The 25,095-nt window shown below is 32.5% G+C and overlaps 1 protein-coding gene across 2 annotated transcripts in view; it reads right to left on the bottom strand.

Annotated features, from left to right (window-relative positions):
- The window catches only part of LOC114940707 (uncharacterized), a 309,972-nt gene that overhangs the window by 154,398 nt on the left and 130,479 nt on the right, over positions 1-25,095 (bottom strand). For both annotated transcript variants that reach the window (XM_085483399.1, XM_085483400.1), the window contains exon 4: positions 16,033-16,092. In XM_085483399.1, the coding sequence (XP_085339525.1) occupies positions 16,033-16,092 (60 nt within the window). The remainder of the gene's footprint in view (positions 1-16,032; positions 16,093-25,095) is intronic.

Here is a 25,095-nt window from a genome sequence, read left to right as displayed (position 1 = left end):
ATATTTATTTGAAAATATACAAATAAAAGTTAATCCTCAAAAGTTCAAGTCACGCCAATATCTGCATATATATCAGACATATTCTATATGTTCTTATATTAAATTTTCATTTTTAAACTTTTGATATCTAAATATTGAAATAAAAATAATAGCCTATTTTTTCAGGTATTTGAAAGATTAGTTATATCACATAAATGTCTCTCTGAAAAAACTCTCTCTAAAAGTTTTATTTAGGTAATTATAAGTTAAAATTAAGTAATTATACAATGTATTAATTCAGTTAATTGCTTAAAAATAATTTAATTATTTCCATTTGCTAATTAATGGTATTTTAATTTTTTGTGATGCAATAGCAATTATATTTATTTGAAAATATACGCATAAAAGTTAATCCTCAAAAGTTCAAGTTACGCCAATATCTACATATATTAGACATATTCTATATGTTCTTATATTAAATTTTAATTTCAAAACTTTTGATATCTAAATATTGAAATAAAAATAATAGCCTATTTTTTCAGGTATTTGAAAGATTAGATATATCACATAAATGTCTCTCTGAAAAAACTCCCTCTAAAAGTTTTATTTAGGTAATTATAAGTTAAAATTAAGTAATTATACAATGTATTAATTCAGTTAATTGCTTAAAAATAATTTAATTATTTCCATTTGCTAATTAATGGTATTTTAATTTTTTGTGATGCAATAGCAATCATATTTATTTGAAAATATACGAATAAAAGTTCAAAATACCCAAAAATAGGATGGTCGAAATTTTTCGCTAGCTTCTAAAAATTGCGAGACATCGATGAAAGAGAAACTAGTTGATGTTGCACCACGAAACTTCCACAAACTAGTGACAAAATGGACAAAGTTACTTGCAACTCTGAGATGAGATTGTTGTCCCTTGAGATCGGATCGAGTATTTGAAATTTCTGTGGGGCCATTCGTATCCGAAACTTTGTATTCATCTTTCTCACATACTCGAGAGACTTTTACGTTTTAAAGTCATGATTTCATCCAACCTATTCTTTCATATACCTCACTCATAATTATTAAGTAAATTAATTTCGCCGTTATATTAATATGAATGTGAAAAATCTTACAAGATCAACATTTATATAATTAAAAAAAGCTTGAATAATTTTAAGAGTGTCCGATTTTCTTGCAAATATCAAATAGTTATTAAATGTATGCTATATTAATTTGCGTATAATAAATTTTATTTATTGCAATGTAACTATTATGAGCGTTTATCGTGCAATTATCTGATGCCAATTATTTTTAATTCTTCTGATTTTCACAAATATATTAGTCCTCATAATAATTATGATCATTTGATGCCTATTAGTAAATAATACAATATTTATGAATAGCTTACAAATGTGTTGATATAACTTAGTTGGTCTAATTAAGTTTCATCTGTCGTAATTACTGCGAATCTATTGTATAAGACCGCAAAGTATCTATTGCACATTGCAACGAACAGTTTAAGCGAAATGGCAGAAAAACGGGAAAAGTTGTTTCGTACTCCGCTCCGGGATAAGATCATTTCTGAAGTTCAATGTGGACTTCCAGAAGTGCAATGGAGCAATTCTGTGTCGAGATTTGCCATTACGCCCAATGCACTAAAATCCGAAGACAAAGTGAGAACAAGCAAGAAGCTGTGTAAATTTTTTCACCAAAATCTACTTTTGTGATAATTCACAATTATATATTTGCATTCTTATCAATATCAGTATAACATTAGATAGCGTTTAATCTTAAAAATTGTATGTATATTAATATATTTAATACCTATATTAAAAAATTTTTGTTACAATTATGTTATATTAAAATTAGCATAAAATATTTATATTTATCCAATTGTAAAATTATTTGTTTTAATGTGAGATTATTTCTCGTATTATATTTTTTTGTATATATCATTTATATCTAATATTTTTTCCGAACTTATTCAAACTTCCACGAAGCGTCATAATTATATAACGAACAATCTGATGAAGAAGATAGCACGAGGCACAAAGGATACGATAAAGGAAGTAGTGTGAATGGGAACGAGTGCAAAATTCTAGCAGTGCTGCAAACTTTAAGCAAAACTTGAGTTGATTATTTTAATGCATGGAGAAGCAACGGTATACTCGGGAAGAGCTTAAGGAACCAGGAGATAAACAAGTGCGACAACGAAGAGAACCGCCAGAAACTCTCGTCTCTGTTTATGATTCTATTATGTTGACGGGCTGCTTTTGTGATCTTGGAAAAGTTCGATCGAGAAGGTTATCTAGAATTCCGGTCTTGCGGCCTTGCATAGTCAAAAACTTTATGGCTGTAGCTGTGTCGATTATCTAATTCTAGTAAAACAATAGGAATAAAATCGTATTTCAAGAAAACATTTTTTTAAACATATTTTAATGGTTATCTATTTTTACTTAACTACAAATATTCGAAAATTTGTATAATATTAAATCTTATAAATATTATAAAGAATGCAAAAATTTTATTATATAGAAATTTTAAATTATCATGTTTCAACAGTTGTAAATTTTCACGATGATGCAAGTGCAAATTAAAAAAATAAACATGTAAAAGAAGATTAAAAGAAGGATTAATAAAAGCCCGTAAAGCAAATTATATCGGCGAAATATTTATTCAATGGCTAAAGGAATGTCATCCAGTTGCAAAAGAGAAAGTCTCAAAATAATATAACTCGCGATTATAATAAACTCGAGAATGTAATTTCGCTAAAAGCTAACGAATTATTACCAAATTTTATATGAGAGAGTGCATCATCAACTTTCTCAATTTTCAATCTAATTAGCTAAATTATGATTACATTACTAGCATTCGTACTTTTAATAATTTAATATTTAAGATCTATGACCCGAATTACGGAATATATCCATTTTATTAATTAAATCATAATTCATATTATATATTTGCAAATATTAATCATATTAGTAGATCCGTAGTTTTTAATTATATCTTTTTACTTTTCGCTTCAAAACTCGAATAATTCATCTACTTAAAATATTATGCTTCGATGTAATTCGTTATTTCAATGTATATTTGTATGTTAAAATCTTCTTTTAAGCTAATATGTTTTAATTATTAAAATACCAATAATATAAAAACATATACTCTGTCATGCATTAAATATTATTTTTCCAGTTTAATTTCATCATATAAAAGTTGGTTCTATAATGTAAAAAATATAGTAGAGTTTCCTTAATTAGATTTGTTTTTTAAGAAATAATATACATTCTTCCGTTGCGACGATGTGAAATAAGAACAACTGTATCTTGAAACAAGAGTCTTGATCAAGCTAGGAGTATAAGGGAGCATGGCAGAGTAAAGAAATAGCAACGGAAGAGGAAAGAAGAAAGATTCTTTTTAGATACCGAGAACAGATCGAATCCCCTTTTGATTCAAAACTTTTCGTTCTAACTATCGATAGTTGCCTTCCACGCCTTGATTGCGTTTCCGCGGCGCGGAACGAAATTCAAAGCTTCGCGGATGTAATTTTGCCAGCCAAAAGTTTAGCATTACGCTACAAACTCGAAGGTCTGGAAAGCACCTAATATGCGCGCATATGGGTGCACGTATATGCATCTGTGTGAGAAGATATTAAAGTGCTAAAATAAAAAAGAGGAAACTTTGCCAAAAAAAAGTCCAAGACTTAATAAAGAGACTCGCAAGTATAAAAGGAAAAATTTTCTGAAAGAGATTGCAAAGGGATTAACCTTTAATTGATTGCCCAAGAAAAATGGAACGGCGAGCGTGCTCAATAGAAAATCGCTCGTTTTCTTCTTCCTTAACGAGATCTAACCTTCAAGCTAGATATATAATGGTGCAAAAAGCAATCTCTTTAATAGTATTTCTCTTACCAAAAAAAAAAAAATAAATTTAAAAAAAAAACGTGAACACAAATGATCCAACAGATTGTAAACTGCGTCGTGATAATGTAACGTTCAATTGATTAATATCCGGTGTCTCTGATACGCGAATGAAGAGTGTCGAGGATGAGTTCTCTATTTATCTTCTAGCGTCAGTTTTTTCGCAGATGACGATACGAGACGCGCGAGAAGACGCAAGAACAGATGCTAGGCATTCTTCTCAGTTGACGGGGTTCGCGCGCGCGAGACTACACAGAGTTCTTCTTCTTCTGTCTCGAAAGTTCTGTGCTTGCCGTTCAACCTGCGGAACCGTCGTCGTCGTCGTCGCTCGTGGTTTGAGGAATATTGATTTTCAATTTGCATTCTCCCAATAGCCAGTCATGCATCACATTTCAAAGTTGCAAACCATCACGAGAGATGCGAAGCAGACCGTCCTCGCTTGGTGTCACGGCGCGGATCTCCCATAAAAAAGAGGAGAAAAAAAGAATAAAACGATAACGCGCCTGTAAAAACAAAGTCTCGACTGCTGAGAGTGAAGCACTACGACGAGGCGAATGACGAACTCGTTGCCATCCGTCCCGGTAAATATTTGATGGCGTCTGAAAGCAAGTTAATCTTATGTACATGCGTACTTTTAGAAAAGTATTTATATTCGGTGTTGATCGATCAGACGCACACACACATATATATATATATATATATATATATATATATATATATATATATATATATATATGTATAATTAACAATATTCGCAAACTTTTATTTATTTATTTAAATGTAAAATATTTTTCACTATATGCATTTCCTTCATAGTAATATTATATATGTATAGTATATGTATATCTTTACAAATTTTTAAAGAAGTTATATCATCGAAGAATTACATTGCCAAAAATTCATATAGACACTATAAAAGAAAACGTATGAAGATATAAATAAACGAGTAAAATTTTTTAAATCCTTGTCGTCAATATAAAGATATATTTTCTTGTTACATCATAATAAAATATTAAAATTTCAGTATCAATCATTTAATATATAATTTCTGAGAAAATAACTTCTCGATTTGATAAGTGAGATCGTACAAAGATGTCTACACGTTAGTCGTCGAGAAAGACAAAAGAAATGTACTAGATACCATTCTGAGATCAATAAAGTTCAGCCACTTTGCTCCAGGTAGAGTTAATAATGAAGCAGGACTTGTGATGTCTCTTCTATCTTGGTTCTTACGACGGCGAAACTTTGGCGTAGAATTCTTAGCGAAAGTTTTGCGCTGTTGCTCACGAGCCATAAGACGTGCAAGAAGTTTTCATGGTAATAGGTCACGATACAACGGATCGTATTAGATTCAGCTGAACGATAATGTACATGTTATCAACATGTATGTATATTTATACTGCCTATAAAAATGACATATCGATAGATTTGTTGCGTATTAACAATTACGATTCATAATCAAAGTACGAATTTGCAGAGAAAATCTTAGCAATAAGAGTTTTAAAATTATTATATGCATATATAATATATATACATAAATAATTCAAATATTGCCTACTAAAATTAATAATTAATTTTGATGGTTATTATAAATATGTGTATTTGATTATCTTTCGGATTTTTTATTATTGATAAAATTATCGTCAAAAATTTTGTGACAAAAATCAGTTATTCAATGTAAAATCAATGCGAAATAGTACTGTTAAACTGCAGCGCATCGTTCGTTAAAGCAGCCATTTAACGCGATAGTTAGCGAGCGTTCATCAAATCGGTCTTTATTTATCGACGCGGCGGAAAATCGTTTCGTACCGCGGCATGTCGAAAAGCTTCGGAAAGTGGAAGCACGTTTGAAAGGAAATTAGATCAAGCAATTTCCGTGTCCACTAGCAGCGTGAGCGGTTGACGGGAATGAGTATGGGACACCAGTCGAGAGAAGGGATAGAACGCGTGATGCGCAACTGACCGTGGTGTATTTATTTGCACGGTAGTGCAAAATTAGACCGTTTAAAAGGATTAAATTAGATTGTGTTTAACTGGTGGCGTACACTATCAAAAAACAAAACCAGAAAAAACTGTAAAAAAGATAGAGAGAAAAAGGAAATGGTTTTACCCGGATTTTTGGGGTTGACAAGATATTTAAGCTCTAATCTCTTCATATAAATGACATTTTAATAATCTTTCTCTAAAAATGTTTAGCAAAGCTGTAGATCGAATCAGCAGACCAGCAATCAATTTTTGGTCGGGATAAAATTCCGAATGAGATAAAAATGTATATTTAAAACCCCAAAAAGAGAGATATGTGAACTTGCTTCACACATTAATCATATTACTGTAAAATCGTAATGCACGTCTTGAATGCGCGATGTATGACAACTTAATCACCATCGATCTCTTCATCGAATTCTCAAGGATCGTCGCAATGATTAAGCGAGCGATCCGGGAGTCGGCTCGAGCCGGCCTGCGTAAGCTGTGACACCTGACTATGCGCACATCCCGGATAGGGGTAATTAATCTAGAGCCCATCGGGCGAACGATACCACCGCCATCGCCGCGGGGACGATGGTGACAAATTACCTGGACGCGCGCGGCGTCCGAATCCCGCGAACGCAGTTGGTGGACTCCGGGCTACTCGGCACGCTTGGCAGATACAGTTGGTGCACCATTGCGGTATGCACCGTCCGCGGCCCCAATGACGAACCCGCGAACGGAACTTCCGCCTGTTCTATCATGCGTGAACAAAACAACTTGTATACGGATGTTCGTTCCCATAGACGCGATTCCGCCGAATAGATTCGGTGGACGAGATTGGCTCGCTATTTTGCGTTTTCCAAACCTCTCTTTCTCTCTGTTTGCTAAATAAAGTGTCCTCTTTTTAATGCAAATTTAGAAAAGAAAGGACAAAGTTGTTTTTAACAAATTGCAATTTTTGAAACTCTACTTATTCTATAAAAATTTGCAATTTTCGTTGATTTATTTGTTTGTCAAAACATATGTCAGCACAGAATTAACTAAAGATTATAAAATTGTAAAATCTGAAAGTCGAGATATGATGAAATGAGATGACAATTCTATTTCGAAAAGTGAATGATACAATATAATACGGTATTTATAAATTTTTACCTATGACGTACATTTTTTATATTCTATCTTTATACAATTTCCAGATCAGTTCTTTCATTTCTGCTGTTAATATCTGCATATGAAATGAAGACTACTTTAAACTCAGTTTTTTAAATATATTTTTGTGTACGTTATATAAATCGAACATTAAATATTGAAATATTGGAACATTTTATATTTAAAATAGTTATTACAAATTTATTTACTCGAACAGTTTTTCAACATATCACGGTTTTACGATTCAATAAACAATTCATTGAAATAGGTGATATTAATCAATAGCTTTTTTATAACGAGCTATTTACACTTTCTATGTTTCAAAATCAATACTTTTTTTAACTTATGAGATATACAATATAAATTGAATTGTCATAAAGTATTATAATAAGCAAACTATGCAGAAGCATCGTATAAAGAAACAACAATGTTGCATAAAGCGAATCCGATATCAGTGAAATCGTCGATATACTAACATGAAATCCATTCTAGGTCGAAACATGGACCGCTTTAACCAGAGATTATGCAAATTCGTCTCGATATCCATCCGCAAAGCTTGAATACAGACCACAGAGTTGAAACGATACTTTTGTATGCAATGGCGGACGAAAACTCTGCTTTCAAGGTCGATAAAATTGCATATACTTTATACCCTTCCTTTTAATCGACTATAGAGTGTATAGTTGTGAAATTTTATTAAACCTGAAAAAAATCCATCAAAACCAGAAGCGAGATCAAAAGATCTCGTAGTCGAGAAATCTCCACGATCCGATTGAATTCCCAAAGGAATAGCACCAGAAAATGAAAAACTCGCCTTTCATACAAGAACATGATACTTGTAACATTTTTCATTTGCACTCGACATAATCAAAAGTTTCTATAACTGCGCAAAAAGTGGACGACAGCTCGAAGCGACCTAAGTAGGCGACTAATCAGCTCGAGAGAGAGAGAGAGAGAAAAAAATAGCCAGCGGAAAATTGCTGCGGGAGCTATTAAAGCTCGAAGCGATTAACTTACAAAACCAATTGAAAAAAAAAATATATATATATCGCGCAGAAAACCATCTAGAAAATCACGTGCTACGCTCTAGCTGCTGGTCACAAGGTACATCGTCGGTATATATTTTAACGATGCACTAAAAGCTTTAACAGATCGTTACAACAACCCCTGCGATATTGAGCGCGATGCGGCACACGTTCGCGGCCTGGTATAAGCTTTACCGGTCGTTGTATCAGTATTTCGTTGTATTAAACGCGCCAGTTAGCTTTCCCGCGACTAACGATAACCTTTCGACGATGGCTGCATTCCGGTCGAGTGCCTCCGATATGATTCGTACGAGTATAAACGTACGTCTACGTGCAGCCGGCGAACGCTCGAGTAACGCAACGTATGACACTACACCTACCTCTCTACGCCAGACTCGATTTATCACTTGCCCACCATCATCCACCGCACCGCGAATACCCCGATGTTGCTACGACTAGACTAGTTATTCGTAATTACTCGCGTGATGGGGGAAGCTCGTTTCTCAAAGCGGATGGATAGACAGACGGATGGAGAAGTTATATCGCTGTCGAGATCTATCTTTCCCACAGGACCGAGACATTACGTGCTGACGTTACGAATTCTTCGTGAACAAATAACGTTTCTCGCTCAACACGAAAAGCAAGGAGAGATTATGTCATAAGCGATCCGCGAACTATAATTTTCTCGGCAACGGCAAAACAACGAAATTTATTATTTAATTAGTAATAGTAATAATTTATGTCATTGTGATACTTGTAATTAATAATATTTATTAATATTATTATTAATAAAATAATTATTATTGACAATATATTTATAGTAGTAATATTCTTTACTGAAAAAGTGTATCATAAAACAAAAAAAGAAAAAAAAAGGAAAACATGCAACATCATAGTAGATAAGCACAATCATAAAGAAGCAAGTAAAAAAAATTTATGCGAGATACAAACATGATACTCTAAAAAAATATGAGACTTTAAAATACGATAGTAATACATATATTCAAAAATATACATGAATAAATCGTGTTAGCATTTTAAAATAAATAAGTTATTTGTTAATCATATTTTTCTTAAGCTTTTTAAATTTCAAAATTCAAGATTTCAACGCTTCCAAAATAATTGCATATATTTAAAATAAAATTTTCCATGGAAATATACAAAAGGGATAAATGAAACGTTATATAGCAATGGAAATATGAGGTACATATAATTGGACTCGCGGTGGAGCTCATCAGGAGCACTTGCAAATGAGTATCGTAATGACGAGGCCGTAGGTAATCGCCCGTTAAATGATCGCGTTCAGTGCACAAAAGGGTCGTAACAGCGCGTATATGATACACACAGTATGTTAGTACGACCTCATCGATCTTTTTCTTTCGACACTTTTTTACTTCTTGCAGTCATTCTTGGATATACACGACACAATTTGTCGATCAATATTCTGACAAACGAGAAGCAAATACAAGTCACGCTGAGATAAGGCACAAATACAATGTCGGGCTACCTCCAGATAATGGCTAAAATTTTTTCCTGTTACATATACATATATATATATACAGAATGTAACTGAACAAAGGTATACGAAGCGCATCATCAGGTGCAGGACGACAAATTAAATTGAAAAGTCCTGAGTCATTTTCTAATCTGAGCTCTATTTTTGAAGTTATAACTTGTTAAAGTTAGCCAATTAACGCGTGGTTACAACGGAAAAGTACCAAGGCAGCGCCTACGCTGTTTTCCGTTGTAGCTGCGCGCTGATTGGCAAACTTTAACAATTTATAGCGTTGAAAATAAAACTCGGATTAAAAAATGACTCAGGACTTTTCCATTTAGTTTCTTGTTCTGCATCTGATGGCGTGCTTCGTATATCTTTGTTTAGTATCTTTGTTTTATATATATATATATATATATATATAAAATATGCCACGTAAATTAAGGTACACACGTTATTGATGTCGTGCGCACTATGCGCACATAGAGCAACCTCCCTTTCATCCCTTTCTCATCCGATTTCGCTCTGCACGGACCTCTCTCCGGTTCTCTATCGCTACAATATATGCAGCATATTGTAATCTATGAGCCGAATACCGCCCCAGGCCGCTGCCGGCAATGATGATATCAAATGCAGTGATTGACGCTCCGCTCTCCATACCCACAATTCCTGTTCCCCGTGGTTAAACCGGCGCAACCATCACCATCACCATCGGCATCGCCATCGCGTCGCCATCATCATCATACGCCTGCAGTCGCATCGTGCGCGTAACGACGTGGAGAGACTGGATTATCTACCATATGTCTGCGATTAAGTCTAAACAAACCTTCCGGTCTCTCATATTCGCGGGACCGAATCTGTATTCGAAGTACCTACAAATTTGGTTGTGACCCAAAGTGACGCGATTGTGTTAAGGGAAGTATCGATTGTGCCGTTCGATGGCTCCTCAAAAACTGATTCGTTTCACTGATATTCGCGCTGTTTACTGATTCCGAGTCGACCGTGCTCGATCATAACACGACTTTTCGTTGAAATTTGAAGATTATGATTCGACATCTCGATCAATGTATGTATTTGCTCGAACACGAATATTTATATATAAATATTCTTTAAATATTATTATATAAAAAGTATAAGCTCTCTTTGATTTAATAAAAAATATACCGCATGCACTGTAAATTCACTCTCTTAAATCGAATGAATGCTTTATCACTGATAAGCAATAAGAATAATCATAATTATAAATATAGCACCTCAAATCAGTGAAATCTCGTTAAAAAATTAGTTAAGTGATATTGTTTCACTCATTGTCAATGGCATTTTAAAACGCTCTTATATTATTCTAATATACTGTATAAAATAACAATATATAAATATGTGAGTGCTTCTTTCAAAAACTAGCAATCCAAAATAAATTTAAAAAAAAACTTTAAAAGCACCTTGCAAATATGTACGATTATTATATTAACTTTTCAGTGAAATCTTGTTGCCATAATCAGTGAAACATAAGACGGAGAAGCAATGTATAAATAAATGTAATAATATTTTCACTGAAAATCAATGAACGTTTGACTGATTTTCAGTGAAGTCTCGCGTCGTCTGCTTAATCAGTGATATTTCCACTGATTCAATTTAAGAGAGCAGACGGAAGAAACTTCCGCTAACTCCTCTGATCGTTCGCGAAAAATAGTATCACACACATATTGCTTTCAAGGCAGTCAAGGTTAAATAAAAATCAACGAGAGACGTGCGCGCAAAAAAAAAAGCGCCAGCGAGAGACTACGCCATTTCCGACGTCCCGTGAATTTATATCGCTCGCGTGAAAATTTACAGGCACGCATGACTATTCCAGCAAGCTGCATATTTTTCCTCCCAATCGGGCCATTGTCCGCGAGCGATAACGCCGAGAACATATCGGCGCATCGATCTTTTGCTCGTCCGTTTATTACGCGATAAAAGCATGAAACAATATGTACCGAAAAAACGCCCCGTTGCCACCCTCTTTTTCCATCCCCTTTCTACGCCACTTTAAATAAACGCGCCCAATTATATTTATTGTCGTCGCTAATGTCATCGTTCGCCAATCGCGTTATTGACAAAAAAATTGCATTTTTTTCGGTTGTACCTTACTCTCAGAAAAATCACATTTCCTATGTTATACCTTTTATCTCTTCATTCCAGCTGTAAACCGTCTGATAAGCACTTACAAACATCCCGTACCACTTCGTAGGAGCAATTTTAGGAAACTCGTTACTACGACACTTCGCGTGTTGGCTTATCCGGCTTCTGTGCTTCGGCTCATAAAGGTGGCTCTTATAACGCGTTATGGTCGTACTATTGTTGTCGTTTCGCGTGTGCCATCCGGCAATGTAACCCGAAGCTCTGACACCTATACGGGAAATTTTTCATCGACAGTGCTAAAGTGCGCTCGTTTTATCCTATCTCCTTCTCTTCCAACGCGTTTGCCATTCTAATGCCTGAACATACCGGAGTTGTTATTAGATGAAAGAGATAAAGAATAATTTAGCCAGCCGTACGACGGGAAAATCGCGAGAATCTCGGTGGACAATAGCGGCTTTTGTGCATCCATTCCCGCGATCGGAATAATCGGAGAATATCCTCGTCTTTGCATTTTTTTGCAGCATTGCCCGTCTGTGCGCTTTTTCCTCATTCTTGATCGTCGAGATTAAAATTACGCCAATTTCGAAGAAAAAATCATTTAACGTATGTAAATATATATATAAAGTACTATTGCAAAAAAGTTCAGTTGCATGAATAATTAACATAGTATTTTGATGCGTATTAAATTAAAATAATGGAATTGTTACAAAAGAAATGTTTTTTAAACAGGTATCCCCTTTTCCCTCACTGACATTCTGCTAAATTATATATTTAAACAAAATAATTACACCAAGTATAAAATATAATTGTAAAACGCGATATTCTGCATCACGAATTTGATGTGATATGATACAGTAAATCGACTAAATAAGTTAACGAAGATAACCCTGTTTACTCTAATCTACCTACTCTCTGACATTCACTAAAAATACTTTATATAACGTTATAAAGTTCTAAATTACTCTGTTTATATAAGTTTATATTGCGTAATTACACGGATATCAAAGTACTGCCAAACGTACTAATAACTGCTTACAGTTATACAAGACTAATTGACTTTGTAAAAGTTTATTCTCATCAAAGAGTTTGTCCTGCTATATCTTAATGTTAAAATTCACGAAAAACAGAAATAGTCAAAAAACAAATAAAATAATAATACAATAAAGAACAAAGAAATCAAATTTTTCGATTTATATCGTCGATGATATTCCTGAAGAATATTTTCATTTCTAATATTTTATTTAATTTTTGCAATTTACCTCTCAAATTCAATATTTTTCTTCTACCAATTCCACAATATAAAATAGGAAAAAAATAATTTTTTATTTTTTTCTCTGTTGTTAATTAAATCTCTCTCACTCTTACATATTTGTTATAAATATATATGTAAATATTAAAGAAAAATTATTCTTTTTCTCTAATTTTTTCTACACAGATATATACCTGTTAAAAATAATTCATATACTTTTTTTATATCTGATAAACATTAAATGTATTTATTTTTAAAGTAAAGATATTTAATAATATTGTGCAAACAATCAATTCAATCTTTACCATAAAAAGTTGAAGAAGTTAAAGAAGAATTAATATATCATTGTAAAATAAAATTTATGTATATATGTATATGTACAATATGTGTATGACTCCTTTCTGCCTATATATTTTATCATATCCAAAAGTGATATTTAAATAAGAGAGATATTTATATTTATGATCAAACATTGATATTTCTTTAGTGCGCTATCGGAAATATTTAATATCAGTGAATATGATAGAAATTTTTCACATTGAATTCCTTACTTCACTCTCGACATGCATTTTCATTTTTCTTTCATCCCTATCATCGCTTTTTCTTCGACACTCTTCTTGCCGTTCTTATTTTCATCTAACATCATGCGACAATCTCGTTTATATCAATAACTGCAAAGATAAAAGAATCTTTCGCAACGGACGTGATTTTCACGACATAAGGCGACTCTTGTGCAACCGCGACGGAAAAGTGCTTGGAACAGTAGAACATAATCACCAATTCGAAAATTCACCGTGTAGATTTCAAAGATAAAAATTGCAGTTACGTGAAAATAAAATGCCAGCGCGGTTTTGGAAATATTCCAATAATGACGGACTCGATATAATTAAACTGAATAATTAATCAAGTATGCGCGTTACGAGAAAAAAGAGAGAGAGTTTGTGATAGTAGAAAATTTATTAAAAAAAAACCGAGCTGAATATATCTTCCTTCGTTAGATTTATTTTAAGCTCAAATATATATATATATCTCTCTCTCACTCTCTCTGATTTTTACTCTGGTAACATATAGACACGGCGTAATTCTCCAAATTCACATGACGGTAAAATACCGACTCGTACCACTCACGAGTCGTTCGAAAGTGTCCTGAAAATTACACGGGCTCCATAACTTACGAGGGTAGATTTATACCTCGCTCGTGATATATATATATATATTGTATATACCTATATGCACATCTCGAACTACCACCACCGAATCTAATTGGCATACACATTAATACAAGCGCATTAACAGAGGGCTACACGATTAATTACCCGTTCGCGATCCAAAGTATTCCCGGTACGCTAATAAATTGAGTTCACGCGGCAGCGCAAGGGCAGAGAAACGCACACACAATTAAATGGCGGGCAAAAATAAAGCGGCATTGCTTTTTCAGACGTGCCAAGCGTGGCGCCGCCACCTCTTTTTTTTTTTTTTGTTCGCGCAGAAATTTTTTTCGCGCCGCATGACGGCTGTGTTACTAAATTTGACCGAAATTACTCGGCGGTTCCCCGTATTAATCGTGTTGCACGCAGTGTGTGCGTGCGACCGCCGTTGTGGTGCTTGCTCTTCCATCACGCTGGACATATCGCGCCGAAATATGCTATATGTGCTGTATTACTATGTCGCGAATGTAATCACTGTGCGCGAAACATGTAAATCCGAAACGATCTACCGTATTAATATAGATGCGAGAGAACGTCTGCGCGCCGTAATTTTTGTTTCTACGGTTTCATAATTTCGCATATACACCGTCTCCAAAATTCTCGAGAAATATGTCAATTAATATTATAATCGAATGTGAAATGTTCAGGAGTCGTTTCGAAGAAATATGGCATGTCGGAGCAGAATCTGCACCAACGGAGCGATTAACATGTACTTCGTAATAAAGCAATGGGTAATTAATTTTCAGTATGTGAATAGCAGTCAGAAACCTGCTCTAATTAATTCCTCGCTTTATAATCGTCGATATGACGTATTTTCTTTATAACACTCTTGGTGATTGCATTTGCAACTGCGAGTGATTACGTACACATTTATACTTAAACATGACATTATTAATTATATATATGAAAAATTTATTTTGACGTAACTTTAAAAGAATAAAAATTTTAACATAGCAATTTTGCGACGTATTTTATACGTATCTTGTAAAAGAGAGATGAAAAGAAAATTTTTTATAGACCCTATGTTATATTTTCATAATGAATAAAGATTAATTTCTTCATACATGTAAGCATCAAAATAGTTTCAACAATTATTCGAAACGTATTCTAAATTCTCGATTGCTAGCAACTAATGGCTAATCAATAATGTAATTGATAAAATAATTGATGCACAAACGTGCGAGTGCAGCACAGAATTATCAGTATCGCTATATATATCTAGTAGTATTTCCCAGAGCGGATTTAATGATCGCGTGATTAGTAATATATAGAGAGATTGTTATCTTTTAGTTGTTATATCATCTGTGTGGACATTCATTATTCATCAGCACATAATATAATAGATCTCTAGTATAGATTTTGCGGAAGAGAATTTATTTTGCATTAAAAGGATATAACCCATCTTCTCTTCCTCGAGGCATTATTTCTTCATGGAATAATCTCAATTCTACCGATCTGCTCTTTGCGATAAAATGTTCAAATTTATTCCAAGCTGTTTAACTTAAATATTTCAATAATAACGTAGTTATGAGTGCTCATTGTGCATGATTCTGCGATTAAGAGGGCTGTCGCGTAAGCGGCTGGAAAAGAGAAAGTTTGCAAGGTTTTAGTATGTTAAATCCCCTGAGAGGAACAACTGTGCCGGATAGGATGGACCTCTCTTGGTAGCGCTGTTACTTTTAATTAGAGCAGTCAGCCGCTCTATTTCGGACCGGTTAGCGGAACGAAACCAGCAACTTAACAGCAATTTTTACTCATTAAGGTTTCCGGAAAAATCCCCTCCGGGGTAATAATGTAACGCGAAAAGATAAAAATCTTTCTCAGTATCGGGCATTGCCTAACAGATATTCCCCGCTCTTGGAACGATAATCATTAATGCAAGTTGATAAAATAATAAAAGGAATTCAAAAAATAGAACACTCACCTTGCGGCTATTTCCATCCTTGGGGTTCAGATCCGAGGCTACTGTCCCGAAAATAGTTGGCTGAAAAAGAAACAGTAAGGTTCGTTAGTTGCCTTATTCTTTTCAAAGCACTTGAAATCTAGCGTTAAAAATTCTGTAATTATGCTCTTTAATAATTATTAAGGAAAAAATCAGACATTTGATCGCTGATGACACCATAAATGATAAAAAAAATGTCGCAAAAAAAGAGAGAAAAAAGCACACAATCATTGCACATTATATATATATATATATATCCATAATTCAAAATGTACTTATACTCAATAAATGTATCTTTGAAAATATAAGTATAGTGATAATATAAAAATTAGATTTTCAGTTTTCATAAGATAATTAGTTAATGCAATAACGCAAGAATTAATTTGTAGTAATTATAATTTTATCAAATATATGCAATTATACGATAATATCAAATTATCAAATATAGTTGATTTAGATTTAATTGTTTGTGTTGAATTTAGTATATCGTAGCAATTCTCTCCTATTTCGATAATTACGAACACTATTTACAATCGCAGTTTCGTGCCAACTCTTCGCCTCCGGCTAGAAATTCTTATATAAGTCGGCGCTCGATAATTAATACGGTACTCCGGGTACTCCATCAACCACGTCGCGAAGCTATTACAACTCGAATTTATCTTTTATCGTTTGTGAAGCAAGTGTGGAATAAAGTTTTCTTTCTCTTTCTTTGAAATCTATAAATTTACATACAATTTTCGCTTTTCAGTTTTTACTTGATTATATTAGAGATATGTAGCTGCAAAATGCACATCTTGTTGTACGAAACTGCAACTGATTGTAACGAAACATCGGTTAACTGTCCGAAACTAACGGCAAGCGCACATTTTGGGTGAAATTATCGAGGCGTATATATTCGCAGCCATGTAAAACTGCAAATTACAAAACATCGCCGGGAAAATCACGGCGGTTCATAAATTCAGGATGACATCACGTATATAGTTGCATATCCCGACTATTAATTGTTCCGACAGATAAAGCGTATCAAAGTCATAGTATATTTAGAACAAATAACGCAACAGTCAAACGTAACAGAATAAGGAAATTAATGCTTGTTCGTAAATAAAATATGAACTATAAAAATGATACTGTGAAGGCTGTGCGATTAAATAACGCGCAACAATCCAATTTTTAAAACAAAAATACATTAACTGCAATTTATATTCACTTTCACATGTACCGTTTTTTATACACACGTATTTACAACAAGTTATGCACAACTGTATATTTCCCTTCGTTAATTATTTAAAATAAATTTACATATCCAGTTGCTAACTGAAAGCATGATAAATTTAAAAGTTAAAAGCAGAACGCTCTCTACTATATACTTAACTGTCATTATATATGTGAGACTATATTTATCACTATAATATAACGCGAGTTATCTGGATTTAATATAGCATCATATCCTTGTAACATCCTAAAATAATCGCTGGAGTAATGACAATGTTAATTTCCTGAAAATTATATCACACACGTCATCACGACTATTTGGTCATTCGTGGTCGAATCATCTCGCAAAGTTAATTTCCATATAAATTATTACATCCGATTCCATTAGATAATTTAACGCGCCACATATTTTGCCACGATTATCGTTTACAAATTTCGCGATCGAGCTGTATTGGCAATGAATCGTCTGCTATTAACCGATCCACTTAATTTCGGATCGGCTAAGCCACAATCAATATTTTGTAAGGCTTAATGAAAACTGTCAACGAGGCGGCAGTACTGATAAATAAAGCGGGTTTTTATACTCGACCGACAATACTCGGGGTGCTCGTTCTTCTCGAGTTTTAATGCATCGCCCGTTGCAACGAAATTAAATCGCTCATACCAAATGACACCCTGAGTTGCTTCGCGTACGTATAAATCGGACATCTCCATGTGCGTCTATATATTTACGAATTATACGACGATAAAGAAGAATATGGTCTGCTACTTTATATCTTATATCTTGCTTGCAACAATAAATGACAATTTTTATTGCCAGACAGCGACAATTGTCTCCATAAATTCCTTTTGTAGGTTTAATTCCATCCGAAATTACATCGCCATGCGATAAAATATAATTGCAAATTCGTATGACAATATAAATAGCGAATCACAGACGTAGTAGAATGCACTTTTAATGTTATGCAGTTACCTATATTTTTATAATTGCGATCTTATATTAATTTCCAGATAGTACTCACACATTATTTCATTCTACAAAGTTATTTCAAACAATTTCATATATTTCTACTTCAAAGTGACACAATATATTGTTTCATAATATATTACTCTTAAGAGTATATTCTTTAAATATTCCAAATGGAAGATTTGTCACAAAAAATTGTATATATATATATATATATATATACTTTATTTTATATAATATATACATTATTTTTTTCTTTTCGCATATATTTGAGACTAGTAGAAATACTTTTTAATATTTTAATAATGCATAGCACAGTATTAAATAAAATCTATAACAAAAATATGGTCTATTTGATGATTATAAGTATAAAATTTGATCTTATTCAGCTTATTTATAAATGTAATTCATAAATAGAACATTTTCAAATATGTATACGTGTCTCGCATTTATACACTATTAACATTTTCATATCTTCAAAGGTTTAAATGTGTTGTACCTTAGTAAGAAAAATTATGCTTTTTAAAATGTATAATATGATCTCATTTGCAGTACTAATCCACTGTAATATACATTACCGTAATTCTCTTGCAGTCAAGTTAGTAAAACTTTATCTCTGCTATTTCATAAATAATTATACATTAATAGTTAGAAAATTTTATTCTTAATTCTGCTCAGTGTGTCACTATAAATCGGTTATATAAAATTATATATATATATATATATAATTTTATATAACCGATTTATAGTGACACACTGAGCAAAATCAAGAATAAAATTTTAATATACTAATTATATATATATATATATATAATTAGTAAAGTTAAATAAAGTATTATATATAATTTTATGACATCTTGAACAGATGTCTTTCATAAAAATTGTATGCAAGTTTATCTTTGCGTGATAATATATTGATGCATTGTACGTTAATCCCTCGTTTAACTGCACTATTAAGAGTCGTGTTTTTAATTTATTTAGGCTCAATGAGAGTGTCATTACAATGAAATCCAATTTAAATTTGCAGGGTCTCCTGCATCGCGAAGATAGAAAGTTTGCCTCCGCAAAATCGAGTGTCACCGACAGCAGCAGCAAAAACTTCCGATATCTCACTAAAAAATCGAGGCAGCAAAATTACTTGTCTATCCTCACGCGCAAGAAGCTTTTCCTTCGATCGTAGCAAATAATCAAACGAAAAGTGTGACAGTTTATTCTTCAAACTAAATTTATTTCATATAACTTCAGGAGAGATTTCTATTGTTACTTTTTCCTATTAAACTTGTCTAAGTAATAATTTATACATTATACAGTTATAGTCAAATAGAATTTAAAAGTTAGACACTACTGTGTACAATTCAGAATAAAATATTACATTAAAATTATTTCATTTGAATTTTTTCAATAATTTTACATGTTTACATACTAAATTAAGAATAATAGTATTTATATAATTTCGTATTGCCTATTATTGCAATATTTGAAATTATATTACACAAGTATTATTTTTTAAATCAAGTATATCAAATTTATTTCGGCTCAGTCATAATCAATTTTGTATTATTTAAAATGTGCATATTTCCGACACACTTAAAATATGTACAAATTTCATTTATAAAAAAATATAAATTATTACATTTTTTTAATATAATAAATATAATATAAAATTGTCTATGTGATTGATGAGACGGAATGAGTTTGGCATGCTTGATATATTTTTTATATATAACTTCGAATAACGAAGTATACAGATATTTGCGTACAGATATTTGACAGATGTGATTTAAATTGCATTTAATCATACTCATATTAGAGTACAATATTGTGTTTTCCGAGATTAAAAGATTTATGAACGTAATAAAATTCTACATATAAATTTATTACACAGATCTGTAGATATTCGTCATCAAATTGGCGAGCAAAAGTTAACGTCGCGTCAATTTAAATTTGATATTTCCCATACGAAAATTTCTTTAAAACATTAGCTTCGTGCACCGATCATCAAAATTCAGAAGGCGATCACAAAAATTGAGATGATCAAATTCAGGAAAGATCGCTATGGGATTGTCGAGTCTATAAAAACTCACTCCAGGAAATTGTTATCGATATCGAGGTGGATGCGATCGAAATCGAAAAGTTGATAGCAGAAGACAAGAAATAGAGTCGTGACGGGCATGAACTCGCATCGCTTTACTGCGGGAGGCATTAAGAGGAAGCTCTCTTGAAAGTCAAGAGGCATCGTCCAAGAAGAAGAATCCGGGAAAGAATAGCATAAACTTTTGGAAAATTGTATAAGGATTCATTAGAATCCGGATATCAAATAGAAAGATATATACTAACTTTTAACTTCTGATGTAACTTCTAATGTAAATGAATATGATTGTGTCAACTTAGAATCGGGAATGTAAAAAAAGACAAAAAAAAATTTTAAATAATAGTTTGATAAAATAGTGATTAAGGAAGAGATATAGAAATTAAAAATAATAATCATTTTGAAAAAATACAATCGACAAATCTTTGATGTGAAAATCGAAATGAAAAAATTTGAATTTTACAAATAAGCAAATTAGGCGAAAATGTGACAAAAAAATCAATAACGTATCACAATTTTTTATCAATCGAAATATATTAGTTGAATGAAACAAAAAACGACGATATTTTACTAAAGAAATGTGAAATGATTTGAAAGGAATCGAAAATCAATGAGAGGCACTAAAACTCGATAAATACCTTAATTGATGGCAACAGTTTCGCTATATTTCATAAACGACAAGCGTGCAATTTCTCGACAAATTCCAATAGTCGGTCCACTCAAGTCCACTGAGATAAACAAAGAGAAAAAACCTACGGTTTTTTAAATCACATTTTCTTGATATATAAGTAGACAATTATTAGAAACATTATTTCAAATTCGTATACAAAAGCAATATAAATTTATTGTTTAGTTTATAATAATAAAATTTTTCTAGAAGAAAATGTTAACATTTATGTTAATAAATATTAAGACACAAATAATATCACTTGTTAATCTTTTGTCGATACGTTTTATATCGCTATATACATTTAAAATATTACAGATCTTAGATCGTATCGATAAAATCGAAAAAATCGAAATTGCGTTTGTATGCGTCAACATTAACTGCATCTCGATGATATTTACATAAATCGAATCGCACAAAGTGTCTCGCTTAAACGTAGCGAATAAGAATGAAAATTACTCTGCCATAAGCGTATGTGTACTACTTTAATCAAACGCATAGTTTATTAAGGCAAACAAAATGCGGTCAAGCGACACGCGTATCGAAACGAGACACGGCACTCTTGATTTTCCGTGCCATTTACGAGATCATATTGGTTCTGATATGAATGCTATGATTGATAACGCACAGTCTATTACATAGCAGACAAAAAATAAACATTTTTTCCCATTTGATTATTTAAAACTATTTCAAGTTATCATATAATTAAACTAACATATAATAATCACATTCTTAATAAAAAAAATAATCTAAGAAAATGATCAAAAATTAAAACATATATTAATCAAGTTTTGAAAATGTAAGATAATTTATATCATTCTATTATCTCATTTATTTGTTGTTTTATAAATTTATTAAGTAGTAAATAAATAGTTTCTTTAAAATTGTATTTTTAATTATTTTTATCAATTAGGGAGTCATTGAGGTAATTTTTATAAGTCAATTTTCCGCATGATTTTTTCACAATCTGCAAAAAAACTTGGTACATGTACCGACTAATTCGTATATATCGTCGAATCTTCTTTTGAATGGCTATAAGTGAAGAAAATTGTCATGACGGGGTTCGCTCGCGGATAATAAATCTCGCCCCACTACTTCAATCGTCATCGGTATATGTACATATGTGATGTGTATATCATATATTGCCGGACAAAATGGCCATCAGCCATAGTAACCATCTGTTCGTGCCTGTGATATTTGTATTCTTTCTCTTATCACCACTCGTTCAGGCTCAAGATTCGAACGGTGAGCACCCTTTATATACATATATAATATATCTGTATACATATATTATACATATATACATATATGTATAATATATATAAAACATTATTTTATCTTATTGTTAAATATGATTTAACATACAATAAGAGAAAAGTGCATTTATATCTCATTTCGTGAAAAGAAATACATTTATAACCGCGTGTTTAATCTAATACCAATATTAGCAACACAAGTTATCATAATATTTAAGCTATTTGACACTTTCAAGATAAGTAACAAATTTAATAATAATATAATTTTTTAAACGGCCATGAAATTTTTTTATAAAAAAGATTATTTTGAAACATGTCATACAAATTACTTAAATTTGTGTCAGATATATGTTATCAGGAATTAATATTACTTTATTATTAGAGAATAATTTTAAAATAATTTAAATTATTATATAACACATCCCTATAACTATAATTTTATTCTGACTAATTTCTAGTTAACATTACTTTAGATAAATTTGTACAGGCAGATTTGATAAAATCAGAATATAATATAGGATTGCGCGATTTTGGATAAAGTTATTGTAGACGCATAGACGTGTAGACGAGAAGAATCGGCAGAAGGAATATATATTATCCACAGTAACGATCGTAGCTATATCGTTACGCCGTGATTTACGACGTAACAGTTAGACGTAACGACAAGCCAAACAAGAAAAACAAGAATCGATTCAAGTCGTGTAACTGGCGTAACACGAATCTTTATCTCTATCCGCTTCGGCGGATCGACCAAGGATCGCGTCATTCCAGAGGCAAAAGATCGAGGATGGCACGCTTCCCTCGCCTCCACGATAATATTGCCGAGCTTTTTTTCGATGTTTTTTCACGCCATTGTTATCGAGACGGATCTGATGTAGTAGATGTAGAGACCGCATTGGTTACATATATGTATATGATAATTTAATCTTCTTATCTTGTTACATCCGAATCACATCGAAAATCGCTATTTTCACTGTGGCATCTTGATTGCATTATTTGTCACGAAACTATCAGAAAGCATGTTAGCTGTACAGTAAATTGTACGAACGTATGTTTGCGCTTTATTCCATTCTCTCGGACACCGCAGCAAATGTTCCGTGAGCTAAATATATCTTCAAAGTTTATAGTCTCTCTCTCGCTGTCTCTCTGAATGCTCGCTCGTGTTGATTTTTCTTTTCTATTTTAATTTCTATTGCATTAATTACAGATTAGAGCATTACAAAATCTTATTATAGATCAATCATTAAATGATTGGTTCGCTACGTTTGTTAACACATATAGAGAGAGGTAATAATATCTTATTTGCTATTTAACTTTAAATATTTGTGATTTAATAAAATCTTCATTGACAATCAGACATACAAAAATATTTAAGAAATATAGTATTAAACGCTGAAAAGAAGAGATTTGGTTTCTTCAGTAAAAAAAAAAAAGAATCGAGGCCAAATTAATCAACAGTCTATAACTGTTTGTATATATTTCCCAGATATTCATAAGAAATAAATAAAAATCGATATAGATGACCTTATTTAATAATATTATTAAATTATTGTAATTAATTAAATTGCTATGTTTAGTATCGAATAAGAGCTCGTCATAATTTTATTTGACAGTTTTGCCATACAAATTATTTACCTAGTTATTATTCACTGGTTTCCAGAACACACACACACAATATCTTTTCTGACAATTAAGTTTAAGCTTGGTGTATGACGTCAATCTCGCAGATGAACTTATAAATCTGCTCGAAATGGATGGCATGCATCGATTTTCTATTTCCGGCGCGGATCGTATCGTATCACGATCGTATAACGCGCTGGCCAAAGTCGCGGAGCGTTTCGCATAAAAGTCGCAGCTGAATGCAATCTCCGTGCAGCAGCGATAAAAGCTGTCGGATACTTTCAGCTCGTTATATCGATCCGCTCAAAATACGGTGCTAACTTTGTAGATTACAGTTTACTCCGTGTCGTAGTCCGGCATCAAAGGGTGAAGTTGCTTTTTCCCCCAACAAAAGCTGGCGCGCCCAAAATCTAATTCTATCGTCAGTACCGGAGCGTCCAGTGTGTCACGAAATAAATTAAATTCCGCTAAAAGTGCCACCTCCATTGGCGAGTTAATGCGGATTATATAATTTCCTTTCCATTCTTAATTTACGTCGAAATCGCATGAGTTTTCGCACTGACGTGCGCCAGTTTTATTAGTGCCGTAAATCTTTTTAGCACTTTGTCCTGGAAATATATTTTGACAATATATCTATAAATTATATTTTTTATTACAATTAATTACTTTAATTTGTTATATTTTGTTTAGATTAGTTTAAAATCATAATTATTGTATATTTCGATTAACAATAATTGAAAAAAATTAATATGATAATTGGAGCCCAAAAAAACGATGTTATTTTAGTATAAACAAAAACATAACATAAACGAAATTCCTCCAAGTTAAATTCACTTTTTTTATTTTGTCGAATATATAGAATTAATTTTTGTTGAAGTCAACTGTTCAAGAATAAATATTTTTTGTAACATTAAAGTGATTTGATAGCTGCAGTTTTCCCCGCCGTGAAACAAAACAAATACGAAAAATAGAATACGACGAAAAATGACCGTGGTGATGATACATGCATTCGCGTGTCACGAGTATCTGGCACACAGTTGACGAATCAAAAGTAAATACCAGCAAATGGACTCCACACGCGCGAAAGGGGGAACGCGACGACAGTTCCGGCTTTACTACGCTTTTATCTTTTCAATTACTATCCGTGCCTCGCTGGCAATTAAATATCGTTAAACTGCGCCGCGATTGCGGCCGAGAGAGCGTGCAGCTCCGACCTGACTATATGTCGCCGAAG

This window comes from Nylanderia fulva, unplaced genomic scaffold, assembly GCF_048542155.1.
Source record: "Nylanderia fulva isolate GAGA-0341 unplaced genomic scaffold, ASM4854215v1 Scaffold25, whole genome shotgun sequence".
In the NCBI taxonomy this organism is placed as follows: domain Eukaryota; kingdom Metazoa; phylum Arthropoda; class Insecta; order Hymenoptera; family Formicidae; genus Nylanderia; species Nylanderia fulva.
The sequence above is the reverse complement of the archived record's forward strand: the minus strand, read 5'-3'. Positions and strand labels throughout refer to the sequence as shown.